Genomic DNA, 21659 nt, shown 5'->3' on the forward strand with positions numbered 1-21659 from the left:
TCCAACAAAACTGTGCAAACAATATCAACAGGTGTAAACAATCAGGACAGAAGGTCAGTGGATGAAAAGACAATAATGAAAACACTCCGAGTCCTACCAGCTGCAGAACAACACAGTATAGGAAAAAAGATTAAACAAACAGTTTCAAACATAGTCATAGTCCCATAACTACAGCTGAACTACTCACATCTTTCATTTCAGTCATTTGTTTCTAAGTTCTCTAGGTTAGGCTGCAGAACTCAATGTCTTCCAGGACTGAGATCAACACATTTTTCTGATTTAAAATATTGTAACTTCTTTAGATAAGAAAATGTAACATCTGATAAGCCTCCAGGTTTTCGACCTCTATTTCACATGTTGCATTACTACAGTTTATCGAACAAGTTTACACACTGGGGAGGAAAAAGAAATGCGTAGGCATAAGTCAATATATGCATGTGGGCAAGATAGATGTCTGCTTACACCACAAAAGCTGGGGAAGGCTTGTATGCAACACAATCAGCTATCACTCTCTTCGCACCCCTAGCCCTGTCAACCTGCAGATATTTTTTTCCCTTGTTATGCACAGAAAAATATTTTAGTATCCATATTGCTTCAATTCAGTTATCTAAAGCATAAGGAGTAGGTTTCTATACCCACTGATGGAATTGCATTAGGGGGAATTAACACAGAGGCCATATAGGTTCACTGAAATTAAACAAATTCTAAGTTAGTATAACTACATAGATGTTCAGCCTTTAGAAAATCCATTACCAGACCCACGGCAGCCCATAGCCTTGACCTGTAGAAAATACCAATACTGCAATTCTTATAAGAGGAGTTTAAAGATTTTATAATAAGCAAAGAGCACTGGTTTCATTCATGTTATAAAGAAGAAGATCCAAGTGCCTCGCCCAAGGTGATACAAGGAACAAAGCATCAGACTGTCTCAATGCCAATCATATATTATTGTTTAAACTATGTCACGCAGCAGTAGTGATGGCAGTGCCAGATGCTTTTGAGCTAACTTGATTTGCAGGATTAAGCCATGAACCTAAGCCCACAGCATCCTCTTTGACCAGAGAAAAGAGGAGGGGAGAACAACAAGCAACCAGTGATGGCAGCGAGTTCATTTCCACCATCAAAATATTTCTCAGCTTATAAATTCAGATCAAGTGGGAAAAAGTAACCTTTATGGTTAAAAGTACAGAGACAAGATTTTTTTAATAAGAAATCTGGTAAAAAGATTAAGACACTGTGTGGGGATGATTACCTTAAGACCCGTTTTCATGCATCCTCATAACGCTGCTTATCAATGTTCTTTTCCTTCCTGCTTTTGTTCTTTACTAGCAGCTGCCACCTACTTATGGTATAAATTTTGTGGAATTTACTTCCTTTTTTTTCCGCTTCCATCCCCTCAAATTGCTGAGATTTAAGGTGTCAGCCATATGGCGACCAGTTCCTCACTCAAAGCTCTCCTATCTTCTACCTGATACGATTTTTTAGACTTCGGAAAAAGGAATGGAAAATTACAGTGCATGAGAGCACTGTTATCCCAATCACTAAAACAAGACTGAGAGCTGGCATTGTACATAATAAATAGCACCTCTACACCAAGATCTTCTCTGGGATAAAGAGACCAGGGAAATCTCAAAAATGTCAAGAGACCAAAAGTATATGTCAGACATGTCAGCGCTAACGTTCAACCTGTTGGACAGTACGGAAGCACATAATTGCTGATATCAATTTCATGTTGTTATGAATGCTTGGGTTAAAGCAGTTCTTACCTGCATCTTAAGTGCCATGGAAATACTTGGAAGAGTTCAAGAACTGAGTGCTGCTATATTTGGTTTCATTCCAAGCAGAAACAATTCGAGGCAAACAGAGACTTGTTTTGAGTCACATATATATTTTAAACGCTTTAGCCCATTTGCTGAAAAATGATGTACTAAGAACTGATCTCACATCAGAACAGGGAGCAATAATGGATTTATGGAAATGCTTCCAAAGTTAAGTTAGACTTTGGGGAACAACAAACTTTTTCCTGTCTTCTCCATACTAATATAAGATGCAGGCAGTGGCCTATTGCTGTTACTGACATTATTTTTTAAGAGGCAACAGTGATTCTTTGCAGGACTGCTGAGTGCCTGAACTAACTGCCACTCTTTTTGAACGGTGTTATTGTGCCGGAGAAGCAAGGGAATTTGAAAGAAGAAAGCCTTAGAGATTGCAGTGATGCTTCCTGTAACTTTGCTGGCTCCAGGATCAGGTAGAGGCAGTGCATCATTCTGCTTTGCCTAACATCACTGCTTTAAGTTTGGCAGCAGAAGAAAATGAGCATGGTAGCATTTTTCACACGCAGACAAATCCTATGTTCACATCTCAGTTTTTCATTGAAGTAGACTAGACCACATGGCTGCGGCCATAAGGGGGATCTCCTGAGTGCTCAGATTCATTTTGAACTGCTAGAAACTTGTCAGGGCCACTGGTGCATCCACACTCCAACCCCTCATGCTGAACAGCATCACTTCTCTAACTACAGCAGTCTCTACCGATGTCCTGCCATTGCAGATCACAAATGCCGCAGCAATAGACCTTCAAGCACAGTCACTGCTCTGTTTTTCTTCCAGTTTGGACTGGCTGCAGCTCCCATATTATCCATTTGGAGGCTTTTTAGTATTCAGACGATTATCTTCAAATTCAGGCTTGCCTTACTTGTGCAATTAGTGTGGAAACAAATGTTTGGGAATTAATCTTGGTGCTTTCTCATGCAACTAATGTCAGCCACCCACTTCAGAGTGAACTCAGAAAGCACTATTGTGCAAGAATTGCTGCAAGCATGGTCGGTCGTAGAATACTGAACAGTGAGATGGGAAAGCCAAGTTCAGTGTGATGAAAGCTATCCTCTCCTGAACTCTGAGCATGTTTGGACACGCTGCATAGCACCAGCATCTGCATGGGAGACAACTTTTAGAAAAATGCATGTTTCAGAGGGACAAATACTTGTAAGAACTGGGATGCTAGTGAGCACCTTGGATAAAACTGGGATTCTACAACTTCCTAGTATTTCATGTGTTGTTACTCACATGTGCAGCAGGTAATGCTGATAGCTTACTGGTAACAGTCAGACTGCTGCCTTGGTACCTGCAACCTTATGACAGTCACAACCATCTTCTCAGTGACAAGAAATACCATAATTCTTGTGGGTTGTTTTGCTGTGTCACGACAAAAACAGCCCCTCTTTCAGCTGAAATGCTGCTGCCCAGACAACACATCACCAGCCTTGAGAATACTCTGACCACATCAAAGCTGATTGGACATTGCATTTTGTAGCACGCAAGACTCGCTTTTTGAAAAACTGCTCATGACATTGCTGTTAACTTCTGGGTGGGAAGGAATTGTACACAACACAATAGGCATTATTAAAATTAATTCTGGGAAAAACAATTTTCCCAGTATCTACCCATATTTCACACTACACACTAAGCACAAAACTCACAAAATTCTCACTGCATTAAACTCTGCCTCTGTGAAGTGTAGCACAAGGTCTATCTGGTATGGCACTGCTTCGTACTAAGTAAAACCCTCTATTTTATTTTCATTTTTTTAAATTAGACATATTAGGGGTACTGTGGAAAAAGTGGTATTTGTATTTGCTGAGCTAAGAATTTCTTCACCAGGTACAGTTCACATCTTCACTTACTCATCTGCTACAGGAGATTCTGCTTCTTCAGCATGAGGTGATAGCACCACTCTTCAAAGCTGGGGTCCCATTTCCTGTACAGGAAACCCAAAACAACTCAGCAAGTGATGAAGGTAAAGGGAAATAATATTTTTGCCCACCCACACTGTCCAGAGCATTTCCACATGGCTTAAGAGTTGCTGAAAAATGAATGTTATGACTAATGCTGCAAAACACTAAGCTTCCAGACAAAATACATTTTCATTTCCAATAAAAACATGTGAGTTTTCCATTGAAAGCACATAAATTTTTCAAGCAGTACTATCTATTAAAAAACAATAAGCATTGGTTTTCTGTCTGTTATTGGATTTCTTAGTCCTGGTAAATTTAAGTGGCCTAAAAAAAACCCTACTACTGTTATGGAAAAAAAGTGAAATTGCCTAAGTGGGCATGGTAAGTGGCATTCCAGTTCCATTAAACTAACTCAATTAATTTAATCACAATAACAAGAAAACAATGAAGAAGTTGATGAAACTCCCCTTTCAACCCTAAAAAGCCTTGCTTTCATTTCTTAAAATGTATGAGATGCAGAAGGAATTTTTAAGCTGGCACTGCTCCATTTCAAGATGGAAATCATATTACTGCAGTGCAGAAAGGCAAAAGCATTTCAGAAAAATCTCTGTTGAGTGACTAGAAAAAGGCCAGATGTATTCCTCCCATATCATGACAACAGCTTGACTTCCACTTCAAAAAGTAAACTGAGACATTTTAAACAACAATTGTTCAATATTTTTAAGTCAGCAAGTCTGAATAAGTCATGATTGAAAATTTAACAGAAACTAACCCAAAAGCTCTATGGACCATCAAAATTATTTCGATGACTTTCAGACTGCTAAGCCAAGATTTCAGCGGACTGAGGGGGCAGAAAACCTAATATACTTTCAGCTTTTTGGAAGGTAGGAAGACAGATCTGAACGAACATAGGCAGCAGAACAGGGAGAAAACAATAGAATAATCTGTAATTTTTAATTAAGCAAGTACAAAGCAAAAAAACAAAAAACAAAAACCAACAAAAAAAACCACAACAAAAAAAGAAATTAAAGAAGCTGAAAAGAAGGAACCTTGTAGATGAAACTGAGACCTTATTTTGATTAAATGGAATTGAAAATTGATGGGAGGGAAAAAAAAAAGGATATATTTGTCCAAGTATATATATATGTATACTGTATATCCATACTTCTGATGGGTATTTAAAATGTGCTATATGACACTCTGATTTCAGAATTGTATTAAATTAAAGAGATGGTGTGAAATGCATTACAACTATAGTTCCTTAATTGTATATAGAAATCTGTCGAACACTGTCTTCTTCCACTAAAACAAAAACAGCCTAGAATTTGTTCCTGACTGTAACATTACTTAAAATTATTTTAAATTGGAATACAATATAAAATTATTTGTAACTAACAATTAAAAAGTTTAGGAGGAGGGAAGTTAGTAATGTATGAGACTGGTCACTTATCAAAATCAGTTTGATCTGCTTTCTGGATGCAAATTGAATTCAAAAGGACTATGGATATATACCTAAAGAACAGGAGAGCACTAACCTTAGATGGTCCAAAGATTTAGACTTCAGACCTGACACCATAGGCGCTACAAAAATGAGAGTAGCAGTAGGAAAAGTTGATAAGGCAGAACTCTCTGCAATCCTGTTTTGCTTTTAGTGCTCCACTTAAAAGTGCATTTAAATTATTTTAAGGGATATGAAGAAGAGCACCAGAGATGAACAAAGGATGGAAAAAAAATGAGAGCTTAATCAGCTACTTTAACAGTGCAAGCTGAGGAATGACTTGTTCAGTTTATAAATAACTATAGTGAAAAGAGTAATATCACAGCATGCATATTTCAGCTTAGCAGACAAAAGGTAAAGTTCTGACAGCTGGATACTGAAAGTTGACATTCAATATAAAAGGCATATTTTTAACAGTAAGTAATTACCTTGCGAACAACTTGGGTGGATTCTTCATTGCTAGGAGCTTTCATATGAGGGCTGGATGCTTCTTTTAAAAACATGCTTTAGTTCAAACAAAAATCTGAGGAAGTCTTGGAAACTGCACTTCACAATAGAGGAGGCCAAAACGCTGTTTCCTTCTGTCTCCTTAGTCAAACTAGAGGAATTTACACCCCAGCAGATAAATTTGTCTCACAGACAGAAAAGAAGTCTCATGCCATTTGGACACTTTGGAACATGATACGGTTGGGAACTGCATGGCTACACTATACAGCTGCCTGAAAGGAATTAACACACAGATATAGGAAGAGTGTAAAACTGTGTAGGCAGGAGCCCCTATTTCTGTCCCAAGAATGGAGAAAAAAAAAGCAGTACAGCAAACTACAGCCTAGCACATGCCTGAAATTTTGCATTTTGAGATTCCTCAGTTCAAGTCTGTTGGGGACTCTGCTCCTTTCAGACTTTGTTATTGGAAAGATAAGGAAGATAGACACAGTGAACTATAAAGAAGTAATTCACCTTTTGTCCTCAAAGAAATAAAGATGAGCAGGCCTAATATCCTGTAGACAGACTTCACAGCGTAAATAAAAATCAAGCCAGAAGAGATGGAAACACGATTTTGGTGAAAACATTCCCTGCTTGAGTTGTATCCATACCCATTAGGAGAACAAGGGCTGCAAACAGCATGTTTGCACTCTCTGGGAATGATGGCTTCCATTGATGGCACTCCTCTTTGGATGTAAAGCAATAACGTTCCAGTTATTGTTCTGCCTAGTTCAAAGTAAAGGCTTGAAACAGAATCCCCTGCACCTTTCTGACAGCATCTCGAGCCATGACGCTGCTGGGTGTTTTGGGAATGACTGCCTAGTTCTCGCTGTAAGTTTGATCTTCGAGGAAAAAAACGACCACATTTTGAAAAACATGTTTTATTGAAAATCTGGGATACAGATTTAGTTGATGAGCACTCTCCTCCAAGAGAGGGAGTAAAATTTGTCACCCAAGTAAACCTTTCGGTAACAAACTACCCATACCCTTCACAACTCAGACCTTCTGCGTATCTGGCTGGCAGATTAAGCTAGTGTAGGAGTTTGCCCTGCACAGACGGTGAGCATGATGTACAGTCATCACACGGAGGTAACAGTTAAGAAGCTGAAAAATTCTTCCAAGTTTTCATGACAGATCTATAGCAATGGTCCACACATTGCAATACATTTTTAGAGTTCTGTACAGGCCACTCTGAGTCAGGCTCCTCCCAGAAACCCTTTAATTCATATGTACTGTTAAAGCTCACATGACACTCTTCAGTAAGAAATCATAGTATCACTTCTGGACTTGCACTTTCCCACATGGGGAACATGCTCTTGTGGAAATAAATAAAGCATGATTTGGAATCAAGGACTTGGCAGTTCAACAGCATTAGACCAAATCATGTACTTTTCAACTACATAGTTTATTTGGTTCATATTTCACAGTCTGTTTCTGTAAAGATTTAACAAAAAGGTCATGTTTTATTACAGGGCTCTTAGGTTATTGTATTCAAAGCTGACAATGAACTTGAAAGGTACAGAAAACGTTTACATTCCAACTAGAGCAGTAGAACTTCAAAAATATGTAGCAAAAGTAATCAAAAATACCAACATTTATTTAACCTCAATAGAAAAACAGTGGTTTGTCTGAGCCATCAAGATACCATGCTTGCTAATTCTCAGCAGCAACTCAGCAGATGGTCTCAGCAGACCACCTCATTGAGTAAATTTTTAGAACAGGACACGTGTCTTTATACTATCTTGTCTTGACACTTTCAAAGTAAAATAACCTCCAAGTTCACTGCTTACATGCTTCCAATTAAAGAGGCTAATGTTTCTGCCCATCTCCACTGGACCACTTCCAGACCCCGCCCAGAATCAACTCTAGTCCTAACACAGTCAACTAATTTCTCAGAAGTGCACCAGAGCTAGCCTGTTTTAAATTGCAGCCAAGAAAGGAAAGCTAAAAGAAACTGAACAGAAAGATATCTGACAATGTATCTGTCATTAAGGGCCTTCAAAATCCTTTCTTGTAACTGCAAAATTTGTCTAGGGATGCAGTTCCTATTGGGTCCTGGCTTTACCTATCTCGAGTTCTAGAGTGATGTTTCTAGTTCAGCAAAAACTGTTCACATCTGGACTGATGGCCAGTAGATTTCTAACCAGCAGCTGGATGTTATTCCCAGATTTATCAAATACACATTTATACAAGTTAACCATTTGAAAGACCGATCAGCTATAAGCACACACACTTCAGCTCACTCTTGGCGTTTTCAGGAAGAAACGTATGTGGTGCTGTGAGGACTGTGAGAGTTTTTGCAGCTAGAGACACTATAAGTCAAAGTGCCCTGCAAGGCCAGTTTTTCCATTCCCTTTACTCCAACAGAGCAGTAGAGATAGGATGGAGATCAAGCAATAGAATAAAAATATTTACTGTAAGGTCAAACAGTAGAATAGGTTTCCTGGAGGAAATTTCTAGGAGAAATAGACTCTATTTTCTGTAGAGTCCTGACACAAAATTTCTCTCTAGACCTCTGGCTAGGGAAAACGCGATTCCCATTTCTCCTCCACATGAGACATTTACTGCATTTCTTTTCAGTCTAAAATGGGGGAAACATCTTACAAGAGGACACCTTTTCTACTGAATGTATTTTAGGAAGTCTATAAGAGCATTCTCCACAGCCTTCTCTAATCTTGATTCCCAGAGGCATAGAAAATGAAGGGGCCTAAACCACAAACTAGCAAGAGTTCTACTATACTTTCAAGTATCTCTTTTAAGAATCTGCAGTGAAGTGATCAAAGCATCAAAATACCCAGGGACCTATACGGCACAATTTTTGGAAAGCATTTTCAAGTGGAAATGAACATGATACAAGCAATCCAGATTTTTTACCTCTCATAGGAAGCATTCTTAGTTCTTTTACACAGCCTGTCTGGTAAGCAAACAAACCCTTTTTATTGGAGGGACTGACACAAGTACCTAGATAAACTGACATCTGTACCATAGCTTTTGCAACTGACTACCACAGATGTCTGCTAATAACCCTGCATAAGATGTTAGGCCTTACCTACATTTCACGTCAAGCAGGTTAGAGATAATATACATCTGTGTGGAGGAAAGTGGTTTTGTTTGTTTAACTTCAAACTCAAGTAGATCAAACTTCTAGCAAGATTTTCGGAGTTGATATCTTATTAAATTATTTTTAAATACACATATTCACTTGATTTCTCTCAATAACAAAAAAAGGAGGGAATGAAGATTGGAGGACTTGTTTTACTGCGGGCCATCATTCTCCCTCTCCTCTCACTTCTCTACTTTTTTTCATTCTTAGCAATCTGATTTCACAGAATCACAGAACTGTAGGGGTTGGAAGGGACCTCTAGAGAACATTGAGTCCAACCCCCCTGCCAAAGTAGCCCAGGTTGCACAGGTAGGCGTCCAGGTGGGTCTGGAACATCTCCAGAGAAGGAGACTCCACCACCTCTCTGTGCAGCTGTGCCACTGCTCTGTCACTGCACTGGGAAGTTCTTATGCACATTTGTGTGGAACTTTTTATGCTTCCGTTTGTGGCCATTTCCCCTCAACCTGTCAGCACACACTACTGAGAAGAGCCTGGCCTCCTTTGTTAAATCTCACCTGATCCCTCTCTGCCCAATTCTCCAGTCTGTCCAGGTCTCACTGAATGGCAGCACAGCCTCCTGGTGTTATCAACCATTCCTCCCAGCTTTGTACCACCAGCAAACTTGCTGAGGGTGGACACTATCCCCGCATCAATGTCACTTTTTAAGATGTTAAACAAGACCAGAACAATTTCACAGCACAGTTTAGTCTTATAAGCTAAATATACAAAGATAACATTTAACTAGTCTTGCCAAATTAATGCTGGTGAAGAAGTGTCTTCCTTGCACCATATTTTAAAATGTTTTTGCATTCTGCCACGAAAATCCAAAGCCACTTTTAGTCGCTAATAGGTAGTGCAAATAAATACAGTTTTGAAACAAACACTTCCAGTGCATGCCTTGCAATTCTTATTCACTTATCTTTACAGATCAAAATCCAACAGATACTCATCAAAATCAAGTCACTGGGCTCCTAAGACTCTTGTCACATTGGTCAAACATTGCAATAAATACAGAATGCTGCTTCACAACAAGCAGATGTCCACTAATTCAAAACAATTATAACCCCAAAATCAAGACTCCCTGTCAACAGTTAGCAATAGTCCGATACCACCCCACCTCGCTAAGCTGCTTCTCTTCACACCAACTCTCTTCATGTACTTGCAACTGGTGATAGCCCAGTACTGGGGCCTGTTTTGCTGTGCCAATCTCAGAACTGACTATCTGAAGATGGGAATAGGAAGAGACTAGCTAGCAGAATTCTGCAAATGACTGTCTTCTCACAGCAAGAACGGGAACATTCCAGCAGAGCACATCCAAGCTTCCAAAGCCCAAGACAGTACACAGTTAGCAGGGAGTTCAAGGTCACACTGGAGTATTGAGTACTCATCAGAATCCCACTGTGCTGTTCCAGTCCCATGACTGGCCGTGAAGACAAGTTGTAAATCATATGCCAACTTCCATGTCTTGGACTCAGAGAACGTTCAAGTAAAAGCTTGAAACAGGAAGTAGGAGGCACAGGAATAACTTAACAGCTATGTACCATTTTACTACACGTTTGGATAAGTGGAGTCTTCAAGGTTGCTACTAACTTTATCTGAACCTGTTAGAGATGCTTCTAGCTCTGCCCATGACTGTGGAGCATTGTTCTTTATTGCCTCAATGAAAAGTTGCATTTGGTGCTTCAGCCTGTCCAGCTCAGCTTGAGTCACCTGGTTCTGATGAATGAGCTCCTTGGTTTTTAAAGTGATCTCCAGCAATCCTGACCTGCGTAGCACAACGAGTGTATTCTGAAAGCGTCTACACTTACTTTGCTGTTGCAAAAGCAGTTCAGGGGTAGTGCAAGTCTCTTCTGGTATCAATGGGAGGCTCCACACTGCAGACTGCACTGTAGTTTGTGCTGCACTCTCATTCTCATGAGGAGCGCACTTTGCTGTCTGTAGAGTTCCAAAAGGCAAGAGAGGAGCCGAACCCGGAACTTTTGGAGTGTCAGCAGAAACACGATGGAAACCAGGAAGAGTTGACACTTTTCCAGTTGTCATCAAACTTGAAGAACTTTGCTGGTTAGAATCCTGAGAAGCCTTAAAGCTAACTGGTAGTTGGGCGAAAGGACTAGCAGCCAAACCCATGCTCCTTGATACAGGAGAAGTCTCCATTTTAGATGCTTCTGTGCAGAGTCGTTTATGGCAACTGGTTTCCTGACGTTCCTCTACGTCGAAAGAGTGATCTCTTTTGCAGGGCTGTGGTGCTATTTTGGGATAAGAGTTCAGGATGGGCAGGTAGTTAGTGGAATCGTTTCTCTTTTTTCCAACAGGGTGAGGGGTAATGGGAGGAGGGATTGATGGGTGAAGAAATACCAGCTGTGGTTGAGCTGGAATCACTTCAAAGGAGGGCTTGACAGTCCAAGACTGGAGCTGGGATGAACTCCCCTGAGAAGTATAAATGGGGAAAAACACAATTCTTACAGCAGTGCTATTGATAAGGATCAAAAAACCTTAAGCAAAACAAGTGGATTATGCCATCTGTTCATAATTGACACATACTACACAATATAACGTTGTGAGCAGCTTATTATCAATCTCATCCCTCTCTTCTCTGACAATAGAACATAATACTAGAATCAAAGCTGAAAACCATACATAGCAAATACTCTTAAAAACAATTCAATTCATACACACATTCCCTACTAAAAATTACAGTGCATGCACGTATCATACAATGCTAGTGTAAAATTATTACTGTACTTGTGCTAAACAAGGAGTGTAAACTTGAAAAATTCTGGTCATGAAATATTCCAAGAGTCAAAGATAGCACAGACATTTGAGGAGCAATTCAGACTCACTCTCTGTTGAAATGCAGCAATCCTATCATTTCTGTTCTCACAGCAAACTTTTGAAGACATTATTTAACACAGCTGCTCAGTAAGTTTTGCAATCGTAAGTACAATACATAGTTGCAATAAATTCAAAACCATGAAGTTGGAAGAAAAAAATACTATCAATCAGTTTGAGGAAAACTGCCTGTTCTGAGCACGGACCAGTTTAATTCCACACCTTTGGTGAAATCTTGTGCACTGATAAGCCTTAAAAGCATTATACTTCAAGAAAAATGTTCAGTTTTTTATGTCCTTACACAAGTCAGATTCTGCAATATAGGTAGAGTAATACACCAATTTTTACAAGAGATTACCTCATCTTTCACAAATACACTATTAGTGAACTTCATGAGATCTCCTGGCCAGAAAGCATGCCTGTTCTCTTGACATATCAAGCTGTCCAGTAATAGATTTATTTCAGGAAAAAGAAAAACAAAACAAAATAACACCAAAACCCCCACCTTTACTTCTTCTAATACAATATACTCTCAGATATTTTTCCAATTCCTAAGTTTCGCTATTTGGAATGTTACTGCAGGCCTGCTGAGGGCAATAGATTTAGTAGCACTACAATATTTTGTTATTTTTTGTACTACTCTGACTCATCTGAAATCCAGCATCTCTTCCTCAGTCTCAGAACGTTTAAACTGGCAAATGCTAACACGTTTTGCTGAAGTTCTGCTCATGTCAGCAGAGAACTTCACAAAAGAAGGCATCATCCACTGATTCAGATATTGAGACTCAGAGATGAGATTCAATTGCCAACTCTGACACTGAGTTCAGTGGCAAGATGCTCTATATTAGTTAATGTTAGTTCCTAATTTCACAGACAAAAGAACACATCCAAAAGAAATGTATCCAGAGAGATTAAGAGTGGGGAAGTATATAAACACCACAGTTATATAAACACTAGACAGAACATGAAACCTTAAGGAATAAGGCTTTGGAGTCGGAAGTTGCAATTCACTGTATATTTGTACAGTACGTAGCACACTGCAGCCCCAAATTCACTGAGGCCTTAAGAACTGCAATAATGCTTTACCATGCCCTTGTTTTTATCCCCTACTCCCATCTTTATTATTCACTTTCTTGTCCTTTCCACTCACATTACGTTCTGCTCTTATTCTTATACCCAAAAATCTCATTTTTAGAAGAGAAGGAGACATTTAATTTTACATATTCTGCAGTCAATTTTTTTTAATGGAAGATAATATTCTGCAGATACCAGTGTTATTGACCTAAAAAGCCTTCCCACCTATTAAGGACTTCTACAAACCTTGCCTCAGCACTACTGTGTTTCAGAGAACTAATTCCTGCTTTATTTCTTTTAGTAACATTGTTAGCTGTTTACAGTCTGAAATCAGGACAGCAGGTAAACATCACTAAATAGGATCGCAGAGGTTCTAAGACAGAAGGATGATGATGACTGAAATTGAAACAAACAGATAATCTGCAGTAACTAGGGATGCTGCTTTGTTGTTGCTTGGCATTTTTTGGTCCAGGGAGCCTAACCAAGATCTGTGTTAAAAAGCACACATTATAATAAGATGACCAGCATGACTACCTGACGTAACTAGACCCAGTGGAAAGAGCTACAAAGACACTCCATCATTCTGCCCGTCTTGTTGCTTTTACTTATTGAAATGAACATTTTTCAATTTCACATGATTGTCCTTAGCTATAAATAATTAAATTTAAATGTTATTAACTGCTCGAATTAACTGAGTCTGGTATTTTTATCTATTTATTAAATGGCTACTTATACGTGGGTTTTTTTTGTTTGTTTTTTTGTATTTTTTTTTGTTTGTTTGTTTGTTTGTTTTTTTTTTTTTTTTTTTTACAAAATCAGTACTTTAACATGCTTAATTTTTGACCCCAAACCAACAGCTATCAGTCCTGGTGAAGCTTGCCTCTTCCCCACAAGAGAACCTGAGCATTTGTTCATGTTTTATGTCACGTGTGTTCTGTCCACACATCTAAGAACAAGGCCATAACAGTCAGAAAAAAATTGCTTCATGTCAAGATAAAGCACAATGCTCAGATCAGAACCACCTCCCACTACAAATGTATAATTTGACAAATTATTGGAGGAGGCTACCCAGGGAATTGTTGGAGCCACCATCCCTGGAAATGTTTCAGAAACACGTAGATGTGGCACTTAGGGACAAAGATCACGGTGGTGATGGGTTGATGGTTGGACTAGATAGATGATCTTGGAGGTCTTTTCCAACAGCAATGATTCTAGGAAATATTAGCAAGAACCAAACTCTATGCCAGCTCTGACACACAATATCTGAGTTTAACAGGTTTTGTTCCTTTTCAAAACAGATTCAGTATAAAAATCAAGATTTATATTCTTTTTTCTTCATTCTCACTGTATTCTCATAAGTATTCTAATGATAAAGAAGGCTGCTATACTTTTGCCTCGTTTAAAAACACCTGAGTAGAAGCAAGAAGCCTAACAGTACAGCAGTACTTCAAACTTCCAGCTCTTCCGCCTTCTGTTACAATATTACAATCAAGGAATTTTTGAACTTCACAGAAGTGGTAGAGGAAAAACCCATAACATGATACTGGAAGACAGAAACCTGGAATGTAATTGTTGCATCGTGACATGTGATATGTAATTAGGAGGAAAAGCTGCCCAAGTAAATATACTGAAGCTAGCTTTAGATACAGATTTAATTTATTAATGTATAACTTTCTAGATTAAGGCTGCCTATTGCATATAAAGCACTTCCAGAATCTTAGAATTGGAAAGCAAAAGCAACCATCCTATTCCTCCATCTAAACTGAACAAAACAAAACAAAAACAAAAAACAACATCATCTTTTGCAGGGAAAAGCGCTCATTTTGGTTTGATCTTTGCCATTTACATAACATTATAAAGACTTATTTTTTGCAGAGCATATATAACACAGATTCTGTATTTCATCTTTTTTTCTCCCCTCATAGTGGTTTTAGCTGTCCCTCAAAAGAAGGGGTTGTTACTAACAAAACTTCACAAATTACTGCTCACTTTCTGGACACCCACAACTTCATATAATCTTTTTTGAAAGGAAAATACTAAAAAAAAAAAAAAAAAAAAAAAAAGGCAGTATTTTCCAATATACCAATATATTATTTCTTCCTTACCTGCTTTACTAGAACATTTTTCATGACAACCATGGGAGAAAGTGCTGGAAAGGAGCTGCTCGTGGTCACGGGGCAAGGCCAAGGTCCATCCTCTGCATTCCAACACAATGCATTCAGGACATCCTCAGAGTCAGTCTGCTCCATAGCACTGAGGCACTCTGAACTGCCATCTGCCAGATGTAGAATTCAGCTGTTAGTTGTTTCACATGCAGCATTCCTTTCAGTTCTACTATTCTGTTTCCTTTCAGTCAAGCCACGGTGAATAATTAAGTTTAATACTGGAATACCAATAAAATCAGATTTTTTTGACAGTTGTCAGATGGCCTTTGAAGACTTTGTACTTCAGGATAGCTCTCATACAGATATGGTCTCCCTAAAAATCTATTTCTTTTTGCTCTTCTGCATTTAGTCTCCAAGGGACTAAATGCAGAAGACATTTATGTAACCACATAACATGCAACCACATAGCCACTCTGAAGACTGGTACACAAAACTACTAGCAGATTCAGATCCACGCTGCATTTTTTTGTGTCTTTAAATCTGCTGTCTACAAACCCAGTATGCATAGTACCTCCCACAAAACCACTTTTAACTTTTAAAGGGAATCTTCTGATAGTTTTGTTGATTGTTAGAACATACTGCCTACGTTTCACCGATGCTACAAATACTCCTGTTTCATCAGGCTCTAATGACAATCCAGTCTAACTGCAACACATTACACGGCATACTTCAAAGTTCATTGGTCACTGCAAAAAACAAAAGTTAATCTTTCTATTCCTACTTTTAGACTCTGAAGACTAAGGATTAACAACGAGAGCAAGTGTGGAGTCTTGCACCTAGGGAGGAAGAACCGCATGCCCTGGTACAGTCTGGAGGATGAGCTGCTGGAGAGGAGCTCTGAGGACAGGGACCTGGGTGCCCTGGTGGACAAGAAGGACAATGGTGTTCTGGGGTGTATTTTTTAAAAAGAGTGTGGCCAGCAGGCCGAGGGAGGTGATCCATCCCTTCTACTCTGCCCTGGTGAGGTCTCACCTGGAGTGCTGTGCCCAGTTCTGGGCACCTCCATACAAAAAAGACAGGGATCTCCTGGAAAGAGTCCAGCAGAGGGCTACAAAGATGATAAAAGCATGAAACACCTCTCTTATGACAGAGCACTGGCACAGGCTGCACAGAGAGGTGGTGGAGACTCCTCCAGAGACATTCAAGACCCGCCTGGATGCCTACCTGTGCAATCTGGGCTAGGGAGCTGCTTTAGCAGGGGGCTGGATTCCATGATCTCTAGAGGTCTCTTCCAACTCCTACGGTTATGTGATACTGTGATTCCCCCATTCAGTTCTTTGTTGCAGGTTTTTATATTCCCATGCCACTAAAATTCACAGGATGAATTACATAATACTCTGCTTAAAAAAGTTTAATAGTAATTTAATTTTTCAACCTGCCTTAAATATAAAGATCCTACCAAGTAACCACGCACGAACAGTATGGGGCAAGAGTCAGCTCTATCTAACATCACCAGCAGCTTGAAAACAGGAAGGAAAAAAAAGTAGCAGTCTTGTTTCAAACCTGAGTATCCAGAGTCCTTGTCAGATTCAGTTGCTGCCATGCTGAAGCGATGATTCAAGCTCTTCATTTCCATCAGTCTGCCCAATATTTTCTTGAGGGACTCAATACATGACTATTTTGTCGCCATGTCTGCACAGTGACGGTGGCAGTCTTCAACTCCTTTTGCATTGAGGAACTACAAAAACTGTTAAAAAACAAAACAGACTTCCTCTGAATCTAATAAAAGATCCAACAGTATAGGTCTATGCACGTCCTTACAGAAACCCTGTTATCAAAGTTTTGAGGTGTCTGTTAAGCAATCTGTAAAATTCTATTAAATTCCCAGTTCCACATTAGCCATTTATCACAAATTTAGGTTAGCAAACACTTGTCAATAAAACCACAACTTATTTCCTGCAAAACACTCTCGAATATGTTTGTTTAATAACACATTAGAGAAAAGACAGGCCACACTTCTTCGCATCAATTGACATGTTACTTTGCAGAACTTTCTGCACTTTCTGGACTCAAATCTTTCATCTGCCCTGGGCTGATTCAGCTCAACTGAATGTTCATGGACAAGTTTTAAATGAAGGCACCTGATCCAAGCTTTTGTTACTTATCCTTCTCCAAAACAGACATTAGTTAAGAAAGCACTGCGTATGGATGCTAGTCTCCAGAAATCAGAACTGGACATAAAAGGAGAGCTGGAAATGAGAAATACAAGCACCCCTTCCGTTATCCTGGCACCACAGAACACCCCGAGTTGGAAGGGGTGTACAGGGATCACAGAGTCCGGCTCTTGGCTCCACATAGCACCGTTCAAAATATAAACCCTACGTCTAAGCGAGCTGTCCCAGCACTTCACCTCCGGCAGCCTCCTCACACCGCCGTGCCCTCCCTCCCGCCCGCTTCCCCAGCACCGCGCCCACGGGCAGGGCCGGGCCATCCCGGAGCCCGGCGGGACGAGAGGTCCCGCGCAGCCGCCAAGACGAAGCAAGGGCGCAGCCCCTCCCGGCGGCGGGGTGGGGCCGGCCTTAGCCGAGATCGGGCCGCCCCGAGCACCACGGTCACACCGCGCCCGGAGCAGCACCGCGGGCTGGGCCGTGCCAATCCTCACCTGGCTGCCGGCCGCCTCGGCGCCACGCGCCCCGCGCGTGCGCAGCAGCACCTGCACCACCGCGAAGCACGAACCTCCCCGCCGGCCTAGTCGGGCCCGCCCCGGAAGGGGAAAGCGACACGGCCGCTTCACTCAGCGCGCATACGCACTGCTGTCATGCTTGCGTCTTCAGCCGGCGGGGAGGCTGCAGCGCGCGTGCGCAGCCGTTAGGGGCGGGAATGGTGGGCGGAGGTCTTGTGTTGTGTGTGGCGCCGCCTCCTCGGGAGCTGAGGCGGGAATAATGTTATGCTGAAGTCATGTCCACCCTGCTGCTGTCAGGGAAGTGTCGGAAAAGAGAGTCTTCGCTGAAAAAGCACAAGTACTTTTTGCTACATGCAGCGGGTTTGCAAGCGGGTGAAGCTGCTCACTGCCTGGCATGGATACGTGAGAGGGTCGGGCGGGTGTTCAGAGCCAGGAACATGGGGTGCTGCTGAACTTCCCAGATGCTGTGCTGAACAGTGCCATTCTTCTAGTTCGCAGGAGTTTAGGCTTTTCTAGAGCCTGTTGTGCTCTGAGGAAGAGACGTAGCACATGCACAGCGACGCAGGAAACAAAGGAGGCAGCATCGGGGTCCGAAAGGGGAATCTCAGAGAGGGAAAGCATTGCAAATGGAAGAGCTGTCATAAGTGAATGAGGAGTAAAGGATACTTTTCTACCTGGTTGGTAAATATGAAATAGAGGAAAGAATGTGTGGATTTGCTTTCCACAAACTGCAGAAAACCAAGGGCAAATAAGGAGCAGGATGTGGATCTTCTACATCAGTGAATACAGCAAGAATAGGTGTTCTTTTTCTAAGAGTTCAATAAACACTGCCAGCACCCAGGAGTCTGTCAAGATATTTTGCATTTGAAGGCAAAAAGCAATTTCCTAAGAGAAAACAAAAGGAATGTGTAGAAGAGCTGAGCAACGACAGTGATTTCCCTGAATAGTAATGCATAAAAGAAATGCTTCCATTGTAATGGTGGTCTTGTTTAAAGAACCTGGAACACACTTATTAAAAAGATCGACGTGATCTAATAAGTTTCCAAATGGAAAAGAAAAGAATCTTGAATCTCAGCACTCTCTTCCAAATAACCTGTCACATACAAAGCAAATCAAAATGTCTGGGACTGTGTGAAATGACACTGTCATTTTGAAAACCTGACACAGATTGGGATTTAATTCCTACTGATTCAAAGTGCTGTGAAGGAACTGAAGTTACACATACCACTAGAATGCATTTTTGAGAATTTAAATACCAGATCTGTCTCCGAGTACATCTAAACAGTACTGTGAGATGTGTGATATCTCGGCTGTGGATTTGGATCCCTTACCATTTTGGAGTTTGGGATTCTGAGGAAAAGCATGCTAAGAATGCTGTTACATCATGATATTTGCTTAGGCATGGTGCTGGTTGCCATATTCCCAGAAACAACCCTCACTGATCTCCACAGAGACCAGATTTCACAGAGTATGGAGTGACTGTGGGTTCTCTCTGAAAGCAGCTCATCAGAGAGCAACAGACCTTTTATTTGAGTAAGACAACCTGCCCTTCAGTTCAGCTGATTCAGAACATTTGTGCTGTCTGACGCCAGACTTTCATCCAAGAGACAACAGGTAGGAGAACTGAACTACTATCCTGTTTATAGAGAAGTTTTATTGGAGAGTAAAGGTAAACCTCTGTTTTAAATGGATTACATCTTATCACCTGAATTCTCTCTGCATTCAGTTGAATTAAACCTTTGATATAAATTGAGCATTATCACCTGAATTCTCTGTGTTCTATAACCTCGTGCTTTAATTTGCGTGTGTTTTTAAGAATTTGTGTCTTTTTCCCTTTCTTCTCTCTTTCATTGGTAAAACGTCTCATTTACTGTGTGCTTTCAGTGATTACTGTCAGTGACAACAGGATGTTTTCCTTTTTCATTATGCTGCACTGTGGTTTGTTTGTTTATTCTGAAGGTGAACATTTTGGCACATGAGTGTTAGCTTTTTGTTCACTTCCTTGTTTAGTTTGGTCACGCAACATGAAAATTGTGGAAAGAATATGGGTAAAGTATGACTGCATATTCACTCAGTTTAGTTGTTTCAGCATTTTTTAATTAGAAAAAAAAAAAGGTGTTAAATTATTTTCCAGGAAAAAGAGTAAAATTAGTCTTTGGTGACTCAAGAGGGAAGTAAGCAAGTATTTTTCCAATGAATCAATTAATAGGTCTTGTGTGGTTGCTGAACAGTTAAAGGCGATAATAAATGGACTTCATGTATGCTTATGCAAGAAATAATCTTTTGACCTAACTCAGTAGAAAGAAATGTTTGGCAAACTCTGAAAGTAAAGCACAGTCAGGTCAGAGGAAGAACATAGTTTTGTAATGCATTGTCTGAGTTAGAGATGCTAGGAAGTATTTATCTAAAAGGAACAAATAGTCAATCTTTTTTCTTTAAACACTCACTGATTTATTTTGCTGTCACTGACAAAATACACTTTAATAGGCATTGCATTAAATTAGCTTGCAAATAAATAGCTTTATACATGCCACTTGATTGAGCCAAAGCTAACTTCAGTATTTGATGCAGATATCTTGGTTCCTTTTATTATTAGTTTCAGTAATTTTAATAGAAAAATTGAAGAATGTTGTTGAAATGATGCATGTAAGTTTTTTATCAGTCTTAACCAAAGAGTGGATATGGGTATAAAGTAGTTGCTTCACATTTCAGCAGATTGGCATCAAATCTCAAATGTATTTCCTCTTATATTTATGTCACCTGTGTTGTTAGACATTATAGCATTATTAAACCTCTTAAGTCTGTTTAAAAAGACATTTCATGTATGGGTTTTGTTAGCAATTAATAACTTATTTAATAGTTACTAAAGCATGAAAGAGATATATTATGGTCCACTATCTGACCTCAAGTTTTCATCTAGGTCCTAGAATTTCATCCAGCAGTTCACTTAACCAGATTCTTCGCTAGGAAGGTATTTAGCACGTTTGTTTTTCTTCTACTGTTTTATGCAACAGTGCTTTCATTTCAAAATAGATACACCTTTCAGCCTAAGGTGTCCATCTGCAACTATATCCTTAACATAAATATCTCTAAATTAAGGGAAAGCACAGTAAAGGTTATTTCACAACAGATGCCTAGCAGAGACAGCACACCATGAATAAAACATGCGCCTTTGATGTTCTTTACTTTCCTCTGTTCTGTATTTATATTGGAGGATAACAAAGGTAGCTTTAGTACTACCTTTCTCCTTTGGGAAGCTATGAAAAAGAGCAGCCCCAGGGACTGGTTTTAACTGGGATGGCATCAGACCATTTCAGCAGTTCAAAGTAGTTTGGAAGGCAGCATGCCCTCTCATAGCCTTCAGCAGAGTCTTTCTCTTTTCTGTGTCTCCCGCGCATGTGTGGAAGGCTGCAAAGCTGTTGTGGGATATACATTGGAGGCAGGAAGATCTCCTCATGATGCTGTTATTTTTTGAGGAAGGAATATACGGGATTTACACTATTGACGTAAAAGAGATTCTGCTTTCCTCGTGGTAGAATGGCTGTCGTGTTTGTCTGGAGATAAAAATGATTGGAGTTTGCGTTTGGAGTGGCGATGGTTGCTTTGGGTTGGGTTGTTTTGGTGTGTAAGCCTCAAATGTTGATCCTGCTAAGGTCATCTTTACTGACTCTTTAACTTGGATTGTAACTTGTTCAATGTCTTCATTTTTCTAGCCACTTCTTACTTTTGTGAACCAGAGAAAAGCTAAGCAACTTCATATTCTTAATGGCTTTCTGCACGCCTGCATTGTTTCTAATAACCACTGGGTGTCGTGGGTCTCTGGATTGCAGTAGATAGGAAAGGTCAAACCTGGTACAATCAAGGAGGGTGGACTTTTTTTTTTCAGAATAAAAAGAGCTTTATTTAATTTACATAGAATAACAGTAAATATTTCTAAATCTTACTTGAAAACGTTATTTATACAGCAAGGACAACAAATAAGGCAGCCAAATTCTCTATGTGGCTTTGATTTATTCCCAGTACCTTTTACCCTGCCCATTGAATGGCACATTGTTTGGTGGAAAAAAGCCTGAGATGTCAGTAGTTAATTAAAGACAATCCGGTAATGTAAAAGCATATGTAGCAGAATTAAGGCTACATCAAATCTG

General features: G+C 40.0%; 1 protein-coding gene across 1 annotated transcript; it reads right to left on the reverse strand.

Annotated features, from left to right (window-relative positions):
- Positions 1-9249: 9249 nt before the first annotated feature.
- Positions 9250-16589, reverse strand: CIPC (CLOCK interacting pacemaker). Its single transcript, XM_065751830.1, has 3 exons — positions 16392-16589; positions 14829-14998; positions 9250-11247 (listed from the first exon to the last, which is right to left on the reverse strand). Exons 1-3 carry the CDS (start codon positions 16462-16464, stop codon positions 10369-10371), a joined length of 1122 nt encoding a protein of 373 aa, XP_065607902.1. The 5' UTR covers positions 16465-16589; the 3' UTR covers positions 9250-10368.
- Positions 16590-21659: the final 5070 nt, after the last annotated feature.

Source organism: Cyrtonyx montezumae, unplaced genomic scaffold, assembly GCF_038088225.1.
Source record: "Cyrtonyx montezumae isolate F1298 unplaced genomic scaffold, pur_monq_1.0 scaffold_10, whole genome shotgun sequence".
Classification (NCBI taxonomy): Eukaryota; Metazoa; Chordata; class Aves; order Galliformes; family Odontophoridae; genus Cyrtonyx; species Cyrtonyx montezumae.